The sequence below is a fragment of the Podarcis tiliguerta genome (genome assembly GCF_965153285.1).
Source record: "Podarcis tiliguerta genome assembly, chromosome: 10".
Taxonomy (NCBI): Eukaryota; Metazoa; Chordata; class Lepidosauria; order Squamata; family Lacertidae; genus Podarcis; species Podarcis tiliguerta.
Genome location: NC_139543.1, coordinates 55,576,977 through 55,592,657, shown reverse-complemented (window position 1 = coordinate 55,592,657; position 15,681 = coordinate 55,576,977). Strand labels below are relative to the sequence as shown.

General features: G+C 46.1%; 1 protein-coding gene across 1 annotated transcript in view; it reads left to right on the top strand.

Moving 5' to 3' along the window:
- The window catches only part of LOC310658939 (sodium- and chloride-dependent GABA transporter 1-like), a 50,921-nt gene extending 43,561 nt beyond the window's left edge, over positions 1 to 7,360 (top strand). Inside the window, exon 15 of the mRNA XM_083401501.1 lies at positions 6,542 to 7,360. Coding sequence (XP_083257627.1) covers positions 6,542 to 6,646 — 105 coding nt within the window. The 3' untranslated portion in view covers positions 6,647 to 7,360. The remainder of the gene's footprint in view (positions 1 to 6,541) is intronic.
- The last annotated feature ends 8,321 nt before the right edge of the window (positions 7,361 to 15,681 follow it).

Sequence of the window (15,681 nt, the reverse complement as noted above, 5' to 3'; positions counted from 1 at the left end):
GAGGAGGAGGAGGAGGAGACCAGTTGTTGCTGCTGCTGCTGCGCTCCTCAGCTCTGCCAGCGAGTACCGCTCAGCACATCAGAGTATGGTGATGGTGGTGGCAGGAGGGGCCTAAGGGGGCCCAGCTTAGACAGGTGCAAAAGGGTGCTTATAGCTGCTGACCATGGAGACTACGCTGCTGGTGCCAAAGTGCCACCTTGTAAACATCTGGCATGGGTGCCTCCTCTGATGCCTTGTAGTTTTACCATATATCATCTAAGGCTCCTGCAGATAACCAAGACAGTTGCTGGTACGGTATTGCTACATACCCCTCTTGGCAACAGCTCTTGGGGCATCTCAGCCAGACCCAGTCTTTCCCTATATTCTATCAGCAGTCCAAGTACAGTGGTACCTCGGGTTAAGAACTTAATTTGTTCCAGAGGTCCGCTCTTAACCTGAAACTGTTCTTAGCCTGAGGTACCACTTTAGCTAATGGGGCCTCCTGCTGCCGCCGCCACGCGATTTCTGTTCTCATCCTGAAGCAAAGTTCTTCACCTGAGGTACTATTTCTGGGTTAGTGGAGTCTGTAACCTGAAGTGTCTGTAACCTGAAGCGTCTGTAACCCAAGGTACCACTGTATATAGGGGGTTGGGGGAGGGACAGACACTGATATAGAATAGAATGTCTCCATTTTAATCCGAGGAAAGTTGGAGGGTATGTGCTCATATATTGCATGACCCTCCACAGTTGTGTTCAGGATGAAATATAGAGCTGAGCCTGATCATAAACAATCCTTCCCTATCAAAGTCAATTTCACAAGGTAGAGATGGCCAAAGCTGTCAAGCTCAGTTTCTCCTGCGTTTTTCATTTTTCTGACCTTAAATTCAGTTTGCCCCAATTGGTGGTTTGTTTGTTTTTAAATCCGCATTTTTGTGTGCATTTCTCTCAGTATGTATATTTTTGTATGCAATTTTGTCCAATTTTTGCAATTGGCTTTCCCCTAATACGATGTAATTTTGTATGCTATTTTTCACTAATTCGTTCATTTCTGTGCACACTTTTTGGCCGAAGGGCTGCATCACAAATTGGAGAGGACAGCACATTTTGAAGGCTCGCTGTGTTTCCATTATAGAGTCAGGAGGCGCAAATTAGTTAAAATGCAAACCAAACAAATCCCCCCCCCCCCATCTCTGCTGCAAGTTCAGGGAGATGTGTTGCTGCTGCTTGCTGCAAACAGTAGTAGAGGTGAGCCACTCCTCACTCTAACTCAGGGTTTCCCAAACTTCTCCAGCTGCTTTTGGACTAGAATTCCCATCATCCCTTACCACTGCTCTTGCTAGCTAGGGGTGATGGGAGTTGTAGTCCAAAAACATCTGGACATCCAAGTTTGGGAAACACTGCACTAACTCATGTCAGGTTGGTTTGCGGTGGGGAGTCTACCTACTTTTCCAAGTTAATGAAAATAGGTTGGCTTATTTTCCAAGCCAACACTAGATGTGGTGTTACGGCCCCTCCAGTTTGGTTTGCTTTTACTGGTGTCTTCTGCAATATGTTCTTGACACAATAATAGTGCCTTAACGGTGGGTTTATTCTGCTTGAGTTTTGTTCTGTGATGTTTCCCCAATGCTACCACAGGACTGCTGTGCAGAGGTGCTACAGTGATGCAAAAGTGGGGCCAAAATTATTGGATTTCAGCTAAAGGTTACAGGATGTGCAGTGGCTGTAAATGAAGCAGTGTGACAGTATGCAAACAGTGTCGAAAGCGGGGGTCCCATGTGACACCCCCTCCCAGATAGCAACATCAGCACAAATCACAATGCATGTATAATACAAAGGACATCGGAAGGATCCTCTAGTCCAGTGTTTCCCAACCTTGGGTTTACAGCTGTTTTTGGACTACAATTCCCATCACCTCTAGCTAGGAAGACCAGTGGTCAGGGATGATGGGAATTGTGGTCCAAAAGCTGCCCAAGACCAAAGGTTGGGAAACACTGCTCTAGTCCAGGCATAGGCAAACTCGGCCCTCCAGATGTTTTGGGACTACAACTCCCATCATTCCTGACCACTGGTCCTGTTAGCTAGGGATGATGGGAGTTGTAGTCCCAAAACAGCTGGAGGGCCGAATTTGCCTATGCCTGCTCTAGTGCTTGGGAAAATTACATTTCCAAAGGACAAGCAGTATTTTTCTTTGGCCGCAAGATGAAAGGAAAGAGAAATTTCCCTCTTCCTGTGGCCAGAGTGCCAATCCCACTTCTGCCACAGCTTGGTCAGTGTTCTCTGAAGGGAACAGGGTTGTGTTGTGTTTGTGAAGGACAGGATAAGCCAGGAATTACTGAGCACTGCATACTTCCAAATCCAGGCCAAGCAAGCTTCACTGGCCTCTTTAGTTAGAAGAACATCTGCACAACTATGGGACGCATAATTGATCTCATGCTGCATTCAAAGGCAGGATCCAGATAACAAATGAACTGACTCCTAGGAGGAAAACAAGAGGAAAAATTCCTTGGCTTATTGTGTGCAATGCAGAAACTATATTTTGCAACAAGGTTAAAACCATGAAATCCAAAGTTAAGCCCAAATTAGCACCCTCAATTAATTGGTGATAAAAAGCAGATGAGGAGTAAATTGAGGGAGGTTTTCATGGTTGTGCTTAGAATATAATTTCTGTTGAAGGGCAAAGGATTGGCAGAGGCCAAAAATAAAATAATAGTTGACAAGTACAAAGTGTGTCCTGGGCAAATTTTAAACAATATGACTGCAGAGGCACAAGCAATCAGGGCCAGCCCACAACATTTTGCTGCCTGAAGCAAAGGGTGGGATGCCCTCCCTCTCCAATTCTAGCAAAATTCTTAGCACTCTTAACATGACTGCCTCTTCAATTGCAGCTGAGGGCAGGAAACTACCTTAGGGGGACACAGCGCAGGCCATGCAGCGCACATCTCCAATATCTTGGCATTGCTGCTGCCCCCCACCTGAGTCAGCTGCCTCACTCTGCCTAATGGTAGGGCCAGGCCTGCAAGTGACTTAAAAGCCAAAAATTAATATTATGCATCATATCCAGGGATGTGCATGAGATGAAATGCAGTAGAAATCATGGGGGCAAAAGAGTAGGCTATTCTTTGTGATGGGAAAGGCATTGTATGGAATTATTCCAAATCCTTATTTGATGTCCTCTTCCTGCATCACTCATTCATTAAACGAGTCTCTTCCAATGAAATATCTCAAAGTTATTTAATAGTGAAAAATATCAACATTGATAATATAGAGAAAAACAATTTCAAATCCGATACAGATGCAGACTAGAATACACCCACACCCACACACACCCCTCTTAAAAGGCCAGTTGAAAAAGGATTTTTTTAAAGGTTCATATCCGTTAGGGTTCCAAGGGGTTGCTTGAGAGCAAGCAGGCAAATACCTCCCTGCTCTGTTTTGCTTTTGATGCCAAAATAATCTTTATCTGTGCAGAGCGCCACTCTCCCGTGGCTGGCTCATTCACTGGTAGAATCCATGAGTGGGCGGTCCTTAAACCTTCCCCAGCAAAGTAGTTTCTTGACGCCCAGTCTGCGCCTCCCCTCTCGGCGCGAAACCTTACTGCGCATGGAGGGCGTGGGTAACGGAGGACCTCTCTCTCTCCTCCCCGCTGTGCCCAGGCAAGGTGTCCTGGCACCGCCTCGCCTCCTCCGAGCCCTGAAGCTCCTCTCCACTGGAGGTGTGGTTACTCTCCTCAACTAAGGAGGAGCTGCTTCCCACGATCTTTGGGGGCTCTCTGTCATCCATCCGACTTTCCCCCTCTCCCCGCTGAGCCGATGGCAGTTCCCTGACAATATCTATGCATTTTGTTCAAGTAAAACACTTAGAATGTGAAGTGTGGGATCCTTCTTTCCCCCTGTGCACTCTGACCCTCCTACACAGCGCAGCGGGATGCTATTTTTATAGGAAGGCAGCCTACAATCAATGCCCGCTTTCCTCCCTCCGTTCTCCGCTGGATTCTCCATCGTGGCAGCAAACAGCAGGTGGCAGCAGGGAGATTTGCGTGCGATGTTGTGGCCTCTTGTCTGCAATGATCCTGGATTAGTTTGTAACGGAGCTGAGGCTTGGAGGGAAATTAGATGTTGGTGCAGAATAAAGTGGTTCTGACAGACAGGAAAGATTATAGGCCATTTCAGTCCTACTGAGCATAAATGTAAAGAGGTACACACACACACACACACACACACACACACACCAATGGTAGAAACGCTAGGCTAAATGCTTTCTAGACCTCATCCAGGAAAAGGCATTTCAGCTGCCTTCTGATTTGGAAACAGAGGGCTTCTTCCTCTCTCCTGAAGGCACCACATCCCTGCCTTGTTCAATAACATCTCTGCATAACAGTGCTGAGACGGTGGGGGCAAGTTCTTCCAATCCGCGGGGTGAGAAAGAGATCGCAGCTGCCTGCCCCATTGACTGGGCAAACCTTCACCTACTGTATAGGATGGCCGGGCTTCCATGCATGAGATTTAATTCATTAATTTGGAGGGATCTACACCCTCCTCTTCCAGTGCAGACACAGTGTTCAAAACAACCACGAGTCATCCATCAAAGGGAAAGCAGCACAGGAAACCATTAAAAGCAAAGGCAGGCACAAAAAAATAATTTAACTGGTCATTGCACCAAAATTCCGCTGGTCTGGCATGTCAAATGCCTGCTTGGGGGGAAAAACAACCTGCCTTATTTAGGTGGTCCAGCAGACCTTCTGAGTTTGGGAGTCTCAAATCCAGGCATGGCAAGCAAGAAGGTCATGACCCATCCAGTTAGGACATCCCTGCAGACCATAGTTAGTGGCAGGAAAGCTGTGTTTTAAGGACTTGCTATTTTATCTGGATTGTTTTGGTTGGAATTGGTGGTACTATACTCTGCCCTGAGATCAGCCTGATGAATGCTGTTAGAAATGGATGGATGGATGGAGACAATCCTTTAGATATCCTAGGTCCAAAACCTCCATAGCTATAAAGGTGATAATCAGCATCTTGAGTGGTGCTCCAGAAACAAACCAGAGACTGATGGAACAATGGTGTTATGTCCCCAAGGACAATCTACCCTGTCAAACCCCTCCCCTGGCGCCATATTCTGAACCAGCAGAAGTTTCCAGAGAATCTTTAAAGGCAGCCCCCATTGCAGTAATCTGGTCTGGATGTAACTAAGGAATGCTTCACCATGGGCAAGTCTGATCTTCCTCAAAATGAGTGCAGCTGGTACTTGAAGGTGGGCAAAAGTACGTGCTACATGAGCACCAAGGAACAAAATTGGGTTTTCCAGGAGAGCGCTACCCCATACAAAGAAGGTAGAACTCCTGTTCTCAGATTGGTCCCTTTCCTAACCAGGATCACATTTGGATTAAGCTTCAATTAATACAGAGAGGGCTATCACACTTACTTAGGGTTGAGGCACATGCAGTCCAGTGTTCCATGCCTTGTAGTTGTTTCCCATATTTTATGTGGCTAAATGACTGCACAAGTTGGACTTCATGTTATTACCTTTGCACATGTAGGCCTTTCACAAACGTTGCACCTGAAATGTGGAGATCCTGTGAGCCCACACACAGGAACACTCAGTGGGTGGGTGCCCATAACCCTACTCCCCCTGCCGCGTGTGACTGTAGACTGGGGTAGCCAACACAATGCCTTCCATATGTTGCTGGACTACAACTCCCATCATCCCTAGCCAGCATGGGCTATAGTCAGGGATTATGGATGCAGCATTTGGAGGGCACCACTTTGGCTACACATGCTCTGTATCCCCGCCTTGTGTTCTGCCTCATCTTCTATGCCGCATCCCAATTATGTGACTTGCTCCTGCATCAAATCGAAGGTTCAACCTCTATGTTCTGTCATTGGCTTCAACCTAAGTTGGTTAGAGTAGGGCCTAAGCCCAATGGGCACTTCCAAAACTTGCACCTTTATTGATATTGGAGTGTCTGTGTTGCTTTATTTTTCAACTTTCTAATATGCACTAAAGTTGAGTTTTGATATTGACCACCATCAATTAACCACGTAGAGCATGGGGTAGGCAAATTGGTGCCCCCCCATATGCTGTGGGTTATAATCGTCTCCAGCCAGCATGGACAAAACATCAAAAGAGTACCATGTTTCCTACTCTAGCTCAAGAGTCTATAGCTTGGTAACATGGCACCCCGTGCAAGGCCAACATTTTACGCCCCCTCCAGCCCAAAGTCAGGTAAGCGAGGACCAGGCTTTGGGAAGAAGGCGTGAGGCTCTGGTAGGGTCCAAAACCCTTCTTCCTAAAGCTGGACAAGGTTAACTAGGCTTTGGAAAGGAGACAGGAAGGCATTCGCTTGGCCCCTGCACTCTGTGCCAGCAAACCATTCGCTCTGCCCTAAATCCACCTCTGACTATAACAAGGTGTGGAATTTGTTAAATGGCCCAAGAGCACCATAGTAGATTTAGTGTAGTGCAGGATGTGTAACACAAGGGAAGATGTATCCATTTCTGTCCCTTGTTCTTGCTAAGGTTGTTTGTATCAACTTTGTTTTGGTAATCTTCGCCTATCCTTTGGCCAGCGCTTCCAACTGATGACCCAGCCGACACAAGACACAGACGTTCAGCACAATGGACTGCGACCAAATACTTCACTAAGTGGAAGTGTCTCTGAAGCTCCAGTGTAGGTGGAGAAGAAAACCTTACTGTGGCCTGCAGCTGCTCACTCTCTGCCCTTTGACCTACTTTGACGCTGCTCGTACTCTTTTTAGCACTTTTATATATGTTTACCCCACTTTTTTTTCCATCGTGGAACCCAAGGCACCATTCACATCTCTGCCATTGGTTTCAATCAGGAAGGAAGGAAAGAAAGAAAGAAAGAAAGAAAGAAAGAAAGAAAGAAAGAAAGAAAGAAAGAAAGAAAGAAAAGGCCGTATTGGAAAAGCCGTTTTCTGCATCCTTTGAGTGATTTCATATCCCACATCCTCAAGGACAATGTGCAGGCATCACTTTGCCCCTTAGTGATTCCCTTCCTTATGTGACCTCCTGAGAGGAATCGCCTTCCTCTTCTCCACAGCTTTAATGTTGGCTCTCAAGGGACCCTGTTTGTGATGTTCTTAAAAGCTTTCTTCCTTAAATGCTCCCCCAGTTATTCTCCACTGGTCAACAATATGATCTTCTTTTCTGCGCTTCATGTTCTGACTCAGTCTCTCCATGCTTCAGGATTTGTTTGATGTTTCACCTCATGGACCCAACCACTGCTTCCTATCTCTATCCATTTTCCTTGGGTGCTCCTTATATGTGGAATGCTCAACCCAACATGTGATACAGACTCCCTCTGTGTGTATTTTTAAAATTAAACAACTTGCCGTCTTTCTCTTCCAGGGCTTTTCCCACTTAAGTTTTCCCTTCTAACTTTTCTATTCATTCCCTGTGGCCTTCTGTGTATGAATCCAGCACGGAATGCCTGCAAGCACCGGGTCTGTTAACTTTCACTTTGCTTCGTGCAGTGCCAAGGTTCTTAGGCACTTAAGGAACCGTGAGTGTGGATTGTTATTGCCACCATATAAAAACTGCTGATTTGCGACTACGGATTAAGCTCCCAGCTGTTTAGCATGAAGCACCTTTAACTTTGGCAGGTGGTGCTAAATTGGTATGAATTGCTTTTGCCGCGCACCTGAATGGAATGCACGATGGTGCAGAGGATATGATTTGCCAGGATAGAGAGGTTAAGGGTCACCAACCTCTTTGAGCTAGTGGGCACATTTTGGATTTTGAGAAAGTGTCATGGGTTCCAGGCAACGAAACGTCTGCTGTGGGAGGGTGGCATAACACAAAGTGGCTACTACATCCTGAAGAGCAGGAAAAGAGCCAAAAATACAAAATTGTGTGGGCACGCCTCCACCCCAGCAATGCGGAGAAAGCAATCTTCATCAGTCACCACCAGAAAGTTCACAGAAAGTTCTTTGCACCTCTTCTCTGTTCAGAACGGGAGGGGAAGGTGTCCAGTTTTCACATCCAGTGAAATGTGGGCATGTTCAAGATAGGAGAGGCTGAGCCAGTGCAAACAGAAACTAAACAGGAACAGCAAACAGTCTCTCGTGTGTTATGGATTTTTGAGGAGATTTCACTGAGAACTGGTGGGCACACTTGGTGCCATGTTGGTGACCCCTAAACTATTGCTTTGAGCTGAAGTGCCGTAGGAGATATTAACCTTTATAACAGGTTAATCTGTGGACCTCCAAATGTTGTCAGACTACAGTTCCCCTCATCCCTGACCACTGGCCATTCTTGCTCGGTTTGATGAGAATAGAGTCTAACCACATCTGGAGGGCTGCAGGGTATCCATTCTTGCTTTATACCTGGGCTGTCTACACCCACTAAACCCATGATGATTCCAGGCTTGTAACCAGTCCCTTGCCTGCTCTCTGAAAGGTAAAGGTAAAGGGACCCCTGACCATTAGGTTCAGTCGTGGCCGACTCTGGGATTGCGGCACTCATCTCGCTTTACTGGCCGAGGGAGCCGGCGTACAGCTCCCTGGTCATGTGGCCAGCATGACTAAGCCGCTTCTGGCGAACCAGAGCAGCGCACGGAAAAGCCGTTTACCTTCCCGCTGGAGCGGTACCTATTTATCTACTTGCACTTTGACGTGCTTCTGAACTGCTAGGTTGGCAGGAGCAGGGGCCGAGCAACGGGAGCTCACCCCGTTGCGGGGATTCAAACTGCTGACCTTCTGATCGGCAAGTCCTAGGCTCTGTGGTTTAACCCACAGCGCCACCCGTGTCGCCTGCTCTCTTATTGTGGTACAAATTGCAGCCCAGCAGAAGAGCCTTCGTATACAGTAAGTCTGCAAATTGCACACACTTAACTTGTGCACATTCAGTTTCAAATGTTTGGCACATATATATGTGATATATATGCTATAGATAGATATAGATATAGATGCAAGGGTGTGGGCTTCTGGGGAAAAAGACTCTAGCAATTCCACACACCATTTCACCGAATGTGTTTTGAGTATACATAATCTTGTCTTTAGACACAATCCCTGGAATGTAACCCCCAGGTAAGTTGAGAGTGTATTGGGAAAGAGCTTCTCCTTCTCCTTCTCCCAACCTCTCAGTGTGCCACCAATGACTAGCATAGGTATTAAATCTTTTAAAAACATTACTACATATTAATTCCACCCTTCTTCCAAGGAGCTGAGGGTAGAATACATGTTCCATCTCCCCATTTTATTCTCACAATTTCTCTGTGGAGCAGGCTGGGTCAGGGATGGGCAAACTTTTTCAGTCCAAATGTCTCATTTCCTTCCAGGAGCCACTTGTCAGTTGTGGGTTGGCCCAGAGGCAAAAGGGAGGGGTGCCATTTTGAAATTTGCCCCAGGGGCCAAAATGCCTCCTGTAGGCACTCAGGGAGAGCATGGAACAGGTCTGTTGAGGGGTGGGGCCTGGGGAGAGTGTTGAAAGCCAGAGAGTGAGGCCTGGGGGGCACACATGGGTCCTGGGCCCGAGATTACCCACCATGGCCAAAGCTGAGAGGTAGTGATTGGCCCAAGGCCACCCAGTAGCTTCATGGATGAGTGAGGGTTGAAACCCTCGTCCATCAAAATCCAACACTTTAAGTAGAATGCTGCACTGGCTCCATTTTGCAGGCATATTTTCAAGGTTGGATTAATCCATTCATTATTGTTCAAAAGTTTAGAATGTTAAATTATTCATAAAAAGCAATAATTGCAAAGTTTCTCTGCTCTGTCCTTAAGTGCCATTATTCACGATCTGTTTCTCAAAGAACATCCTTTCTTGTATCCCCTTACTGCCAGTTAAGTTGATCCTCAAATACCTTTGTTTTTAAAACATATTTCCCCCCCCATGATGTAAAGTTAGAACATCTGACATGAGGAGCAGGGCCTTTCCAACAGTAGCCCCAAAGCAGTTTGCCAGTGTCCATCTCTCATGCACTTTAGGCAAAAAGGTCAAAGAGAGTCTGCTTAGTTTGCAAAGCATTTGGGCAACAGGGACATGTTGATATTGAAAACCAACTTTCAAAGGATTGGTTTTATTGATTGGTTTTCTTTTCTCCAGTGTTTTCGCTGAGTCGTTTAAACTGTTTTCGCTTTTGTGGTTGGTTTTGCATTTTTAATTGCTGTAAGCTGCCTAGAGCATGGGGAGATGTGTGCAATAAAACAGAATATTGTTCCCAGCATAGTGGGAGAGGCTTTATGTGTTGCTGGCGAAGCCATTATCTACTCCGGTACAGAAAAGATGGAGATGAGACTGAACTCTTGTCTTCTGTAATCTGAGCATCGTTCCGGACTCTCCTGTGCAGAGTTGGAGGCTGAAGGGGAAACTGAAGAAGTGGAGGAAAATAAATGGAAGCCTGGAACAGTCACATCTCTCAAGAATCACACAGTGAGGCATAGAATGCGGTTCCCAAACACAAACTTCTGTTCCACAAACTCTGGACTTAAGTGATGGGAAAATGACCACCAGCTTTCTCCAAACAAGCCTCTCTGAACTCACAGGTTCTGACATTTGAAAACTTCTGTCTGTCATGAATCTCCTGCCCTTCAGCTCCATAGGGATACTCCAGGTTCTAGCATTAATGAGAGAGGGAGAGAAACTCCTATCCACTTTCTTCACACAATGCATAATTTTTACAAACCTCTGTCACCTCACATTATGCACCTTTTTTTCTGAACTCAAAGGCCCCTATTGCCCCCACTGCTCCACAGCCAAAGTTCAGAAAAGTAGCCCATAAAAGCACATTTCTATTACCTGGGATAGCTGTGAATCTCCTTTGATGTTTGTGCTCAGAATGAAGAAACCTTAGTTCACGTGGAATGTATAATAATATAACTCCAAGGGTGCTGACAAGCAGGAGTTTCTATGTATAAAAGCCTCTGAATAAAAATATCTGATATTGTCTAGTGTTATTCTCCCCTTTCCTCTTTGCTTCTGCCGTTTATTTATACCATCACAGAGCTTTTTACATCAGCATTGCGTGATCATGTCCTGTAGAGATATAATTCAATGTTCCTTGAAATACAGAAGAGAAGGTGCTTGCCAAATGCCTTGCACTGAGGTAAAGGCTGTACAAATGACGTCCAGGCAGGCTTGGAGGAACCATTTGTCTGCTTTGCATAACCTCCACTTCCTGAACCACCAAGTCAACCAAAATGCAGCCATTCTTTGAAAACTGCATTTCTCTGAATTTTGCGACACTGCTCTCCAAATGAAAAATGCATATTTTAGGGGAAAGCGCACCCAAAAATATAGGCATTAGTGAAATTAATGTGCAAAGATGCATTTATTAGGCAAAGTTGCATATTAAACTGCATATATCAGCAGAGAAACATGTTAAAAGCACATACTAAGCACATACGGAGAGCCCTGCTGGTTCAAACCGAAATCCCACCTATCTAGTACAGTATCTTGTTTCCCAGAGTTGCCATATCCTGTGGGTTTGGGACAGTTATTCACTGCCTGCCTAATCCCAAGGAGCAGTGGGAGTCAGGAGAACTTCAGTAATTTTGTTTATTTATGAGCAACAGAACGACTCAGCGTGGCATCAGGCAAGACCAGCTATAGAGAGAATCACACCAAGAGTGGGGAAGTGTGTTTCAATAATAGATCAGGTGCCTCCAAGACAGGCCACACACACTGGAATAGTGACCGACCAGAAGGCTATGGGTAATGCAGAAACTGAACGCTGGAGTTAACTTGCAAATCTGTTGGGAAAAGTCAGACATGGCATACACACCACCAAATATTTAAAGCACATGGCTTCCCCCAAAGGATTCTGGGTACTGTAGTTTGCTAAAGATGCTTGGAATTGGCACTCTGCAAAGGGTAAACTACATATCCCAGGATTCTTTGGGGGAAGGCGTGTGCCTTAGATGTATGGTGTGTATGCATCCCTAAGTGGGCACAACTAACTAGTATGCCCTTGCAGATGGGCTCACCACCTCTTAATCCAAGGGGTGAGGGTGTGATCTGCATCTCTTCATGCCAATGTGGCCCTGAGTCCACACTCAAGCGTCGCCATAGCCATGGTCTTCCTGGCTCAACCACCATTGTTTGAAACCCTCGCTTGATCGTTTGTCTCACGGAAATCTGTTCGCTGACAACTGCAGCAAAAAAAGAAAAGGAAAAAGGACAACATGCCAGGCAGCCTGCGATTTGTAGCCAGGGAAGACATGTGCAAGGAACAACGAGGCAGAGCCAAGAGCCCTTATTAAAGAGCGCACTCAGAGATAAAAACCCAAAGCCATCTGTTGCCGTGCTGCATTCAGTAGAGCTGGCACCGTAATTGCTAGCAGAGGGAAACAGGGAAGAGATTCCAGATAAACACAGGAGGGCTTTTGCACTTAGTATAAGCTTATTATTACAGGCTCAGGAGGGGAATGTGAACAGTGGCAGGGTGGAACGATCCCCAGAGAGCAGATTCTGTCCTTGGCTCTCCTCTCCTCTCCAACCTTTCTCCCCACATATCTATGAAGCTGGTGGCATTTCCACATGGCCTGAATAAATAGACCGGCCGTGATGGGAAGGATAGACAGTACCAATATCTGATGCAGCCTTGAGTGCATTTTTATGCTGTGAACTGCCCTGTAATCTTCAGATGAAGGGAGTTATACAAATTTTAATAATAATAATAATAATAATAATAATAATAATAATAATAATAGTGCTTTAATGACAGCATTTCCAGCTGAGAAAGGGTTTCCCTGATTCCCAAGCTCTAAGGCAAGAGTGGGGAACCTTTAGTCATCCTTGGCCATTGGCCATACTTGCCAGGGCTGATGGGAGTTGTAGCTCAGCAGTATCTAGAGGGTCAAGAGTTTCCTAGTCCTGCCGTAGGGCAAGAAATTGCCAGGTCCCAGCCTGGCCTGACCGTCAACAGTTGAAGAGTAGCAGGAAGAGGCTGCTCTGTGGCCGCAACGCACAAGCAACCGATGGGGCTGTCCCCTCCAGAAGTCTCTCTGAGATGCTCCTTTCAGGACAGGATCTGGTTAGCCTACGGATGTGATCTGTACAAGGGCTTCTCTGTTGCCAATTCAGGCAAGAGAACATCCCTCTTTGGGCATATAATGAAGTATTTGGTTACCACACTGGGGAGGGGGGAATAGTATGTATGTATGTACTTATGTACGTATGGCAATTTCATTATAAAAAGTCTCTAAGTGGTGTGCAACAACTAAAAACACAACAGCGCAAAAATGCAGTATGGGCTGGTATGGTACCCCCAGCTTGCTCCCCTTGCCAAATCACCCTCCCTTTCCCCATTCCCAATTCCTTTCTCTTTCCTCCTCCCTCCCCCATTCTCACCCCCTCTCTCCCCACTAATTTGCAGCAAAGCCATTGACTGGGAGAGGGTTAGGTCAGATGAGGGCCAGCTGTTAGGATTCTTCCTCCGTGTTTGCAGTCATGAGATTGTTGTCTATCACGGGACGGTGTATGTTTTCATTCCACAGAGTGGGAAGTGACGGAGACAGGATGTTCTGAACTACTGTGTTCCGGAATGTAGGACTATTGTCCTTTGTTTCTTTCTCTTTGCTGTCTGATGAAGAAAGAGGAAGGAGCTAAGGCAGAATGCTCCAAGTGTATTATATGTAAATAAAGAAGATTAGCCAAGATACTGAGCTATTGAGTTTGTTACGTGAATCGCCAATACTCTGCGGGATCCCTAAGTGCGCTGATGCTTCTTGGGATCAGTCGCTGTGATGTTTGGGCTGAAGAAAGCTTTTGAAGCTCCTGAACAATCGACCAGGAGGGAGAGAACATGCCAGTCGGGCATGTGTCTCAGCCAGGGTCCTACACAAGTGTAAGACAATCCTAACCCCGCCGGCTGCTATTGGAGAAGACGGAGAGGGGATTTGATAGCATACTTTAAACACCTGAGGGTCTGTTGCATAGAAAAGACTTATCTGCTGCCCCAAAGGGCAGGGTTACATTCTAAAGGGGTTAGGAACCAGGGAAGAAATGGTAGATTACTTTTCTCAAGAGCAGTTCAACAACAAACTGATTTGCCTAAAGGTTGGTAGGCTCTCTTCTCACTAGAGCAAAGGCTGGGAAGCCCTTGCCAGTGGCTTGAGAGCAGTACATGTGAAAAGATCTAGGAGTCTTGGTTGACCACAAACTTGACATGAGCCAACAGTGTGACGCGGCAGCTAAAAAAGCCATGCAATTCTGGATGCATCAATAGGAGTATAGCATCTAGATCAAGGGAAGTAATAGTGCCACTGTTCTGCTCTGGTCAGACCTCACCTGGAGTACTGTGTCCAGTTCTGGGCACCACAGTTCAAGAAGGACACTGACAAACTGGAACGTGTCCAGAGGAGGGCAACCAAAATTGGTCAAAGGCCTGGAAACGATGTCTTATGAGGAACGGCTAAGGAGCTGGGCATGTTTAGCCTGGAGAAGAGGAGGTTAAGGGGTGATATGATAGCCATGTTCAAATATATAAAAGGATGTCACATAGAGGAGGGAGAAAGGTTGGTTTTCTGCTGCTCCCAGAGAAGCGGACACGGAGCAATGGATCCAAACTACAAGAAAGAAGATTCCACCTAAACATTAGAAGAACTTCTGACAGTAAGAGCTGTTCGACAGTGGAATTTGCTGCCAAGGAGTGTGGTGGAGTCTCCTTCTTTGGAGGTCTTAAGCAGAGGCTTGACAACCATATGTCAGGAGTGCTCTGATGGTGTTTCCTGCTTGGCAGGGGGTTGGACTCGATGGCCCTTGTGGTCTCTTCCAACTCTATGATTCTATGATTCTCTGGAGAAGACCCAGCCCAGTGGTGCAGCCCAGAATCCCACTGCCTTATTCTGCAATTAAAGTTGCCAGAAAACAAGGCAGGGATTTGTCCGCCCCGCCTCACTAAGCTTTCAATAGGGGGGTGATGTGGGCAGAAAGCAATTGGCCTGCACAGCTCCTTCTGGCGGGACCTCTAGGAAATCACCCACCGATTGCTAGAGATCAACTTGCTGCACACCCTGCTCTGCGTTTATAATAAAGAGAGGCTCCAAAGTCCACCTGCTGATTTCTCCCAGTTCATTGCTTCCCTGTTCTCTTTATCTTGAGCAAACACCCTTGTTTTTTTGCTGTACTTCATAATAATAATAATTAAAAAATCATTATTTTTTTATGCTTTCAGTGTGTGTTGAGTTACATAAAGAGAAGATGAAAATGGCAAACTAAATTTCAGTGAGTGTACTCTGAATGAAAGTTAGTTGAATACAACACATGGAGCCCAACATTGTTCTTTTTTTCACAGGCCTGGGTAGCAAAAGGTCACACAACCTTCTCCCCCCCCCCCATAAGGGGTATTTCTATAATGTTATTTACGCGGTTGTGTCCACAAAGGTGGTCCAGAGACTTCCATCAGTTCAGTTATGGTCAGTGGGAGTTTGCTCAAGGCCAAGTGGTTAAACCACGTGATCATAGAATCATAGAATCTTAGAGTTAGAAAGGACCCAAGGGCTATCCAGTCCAACCTCCTGCAAATCAGGAATCTCAGCGAGATCATACACAACAGATGGCCACCCACCTCTTCTTAAAAACCTCCAAGGAAGGAGATTCCACAACCTCCTGAGGGAGACCATTCCACTGTCAAACAGCTCTTACTGTCAGAAAGTTTCCCCTGATGTTTAGCTGGAATCTCCTTTCTTATAACTTGAAGCCATTGCTTCAAGTCCTACCCTCCAGAGCAGGAGAAAACAAACTG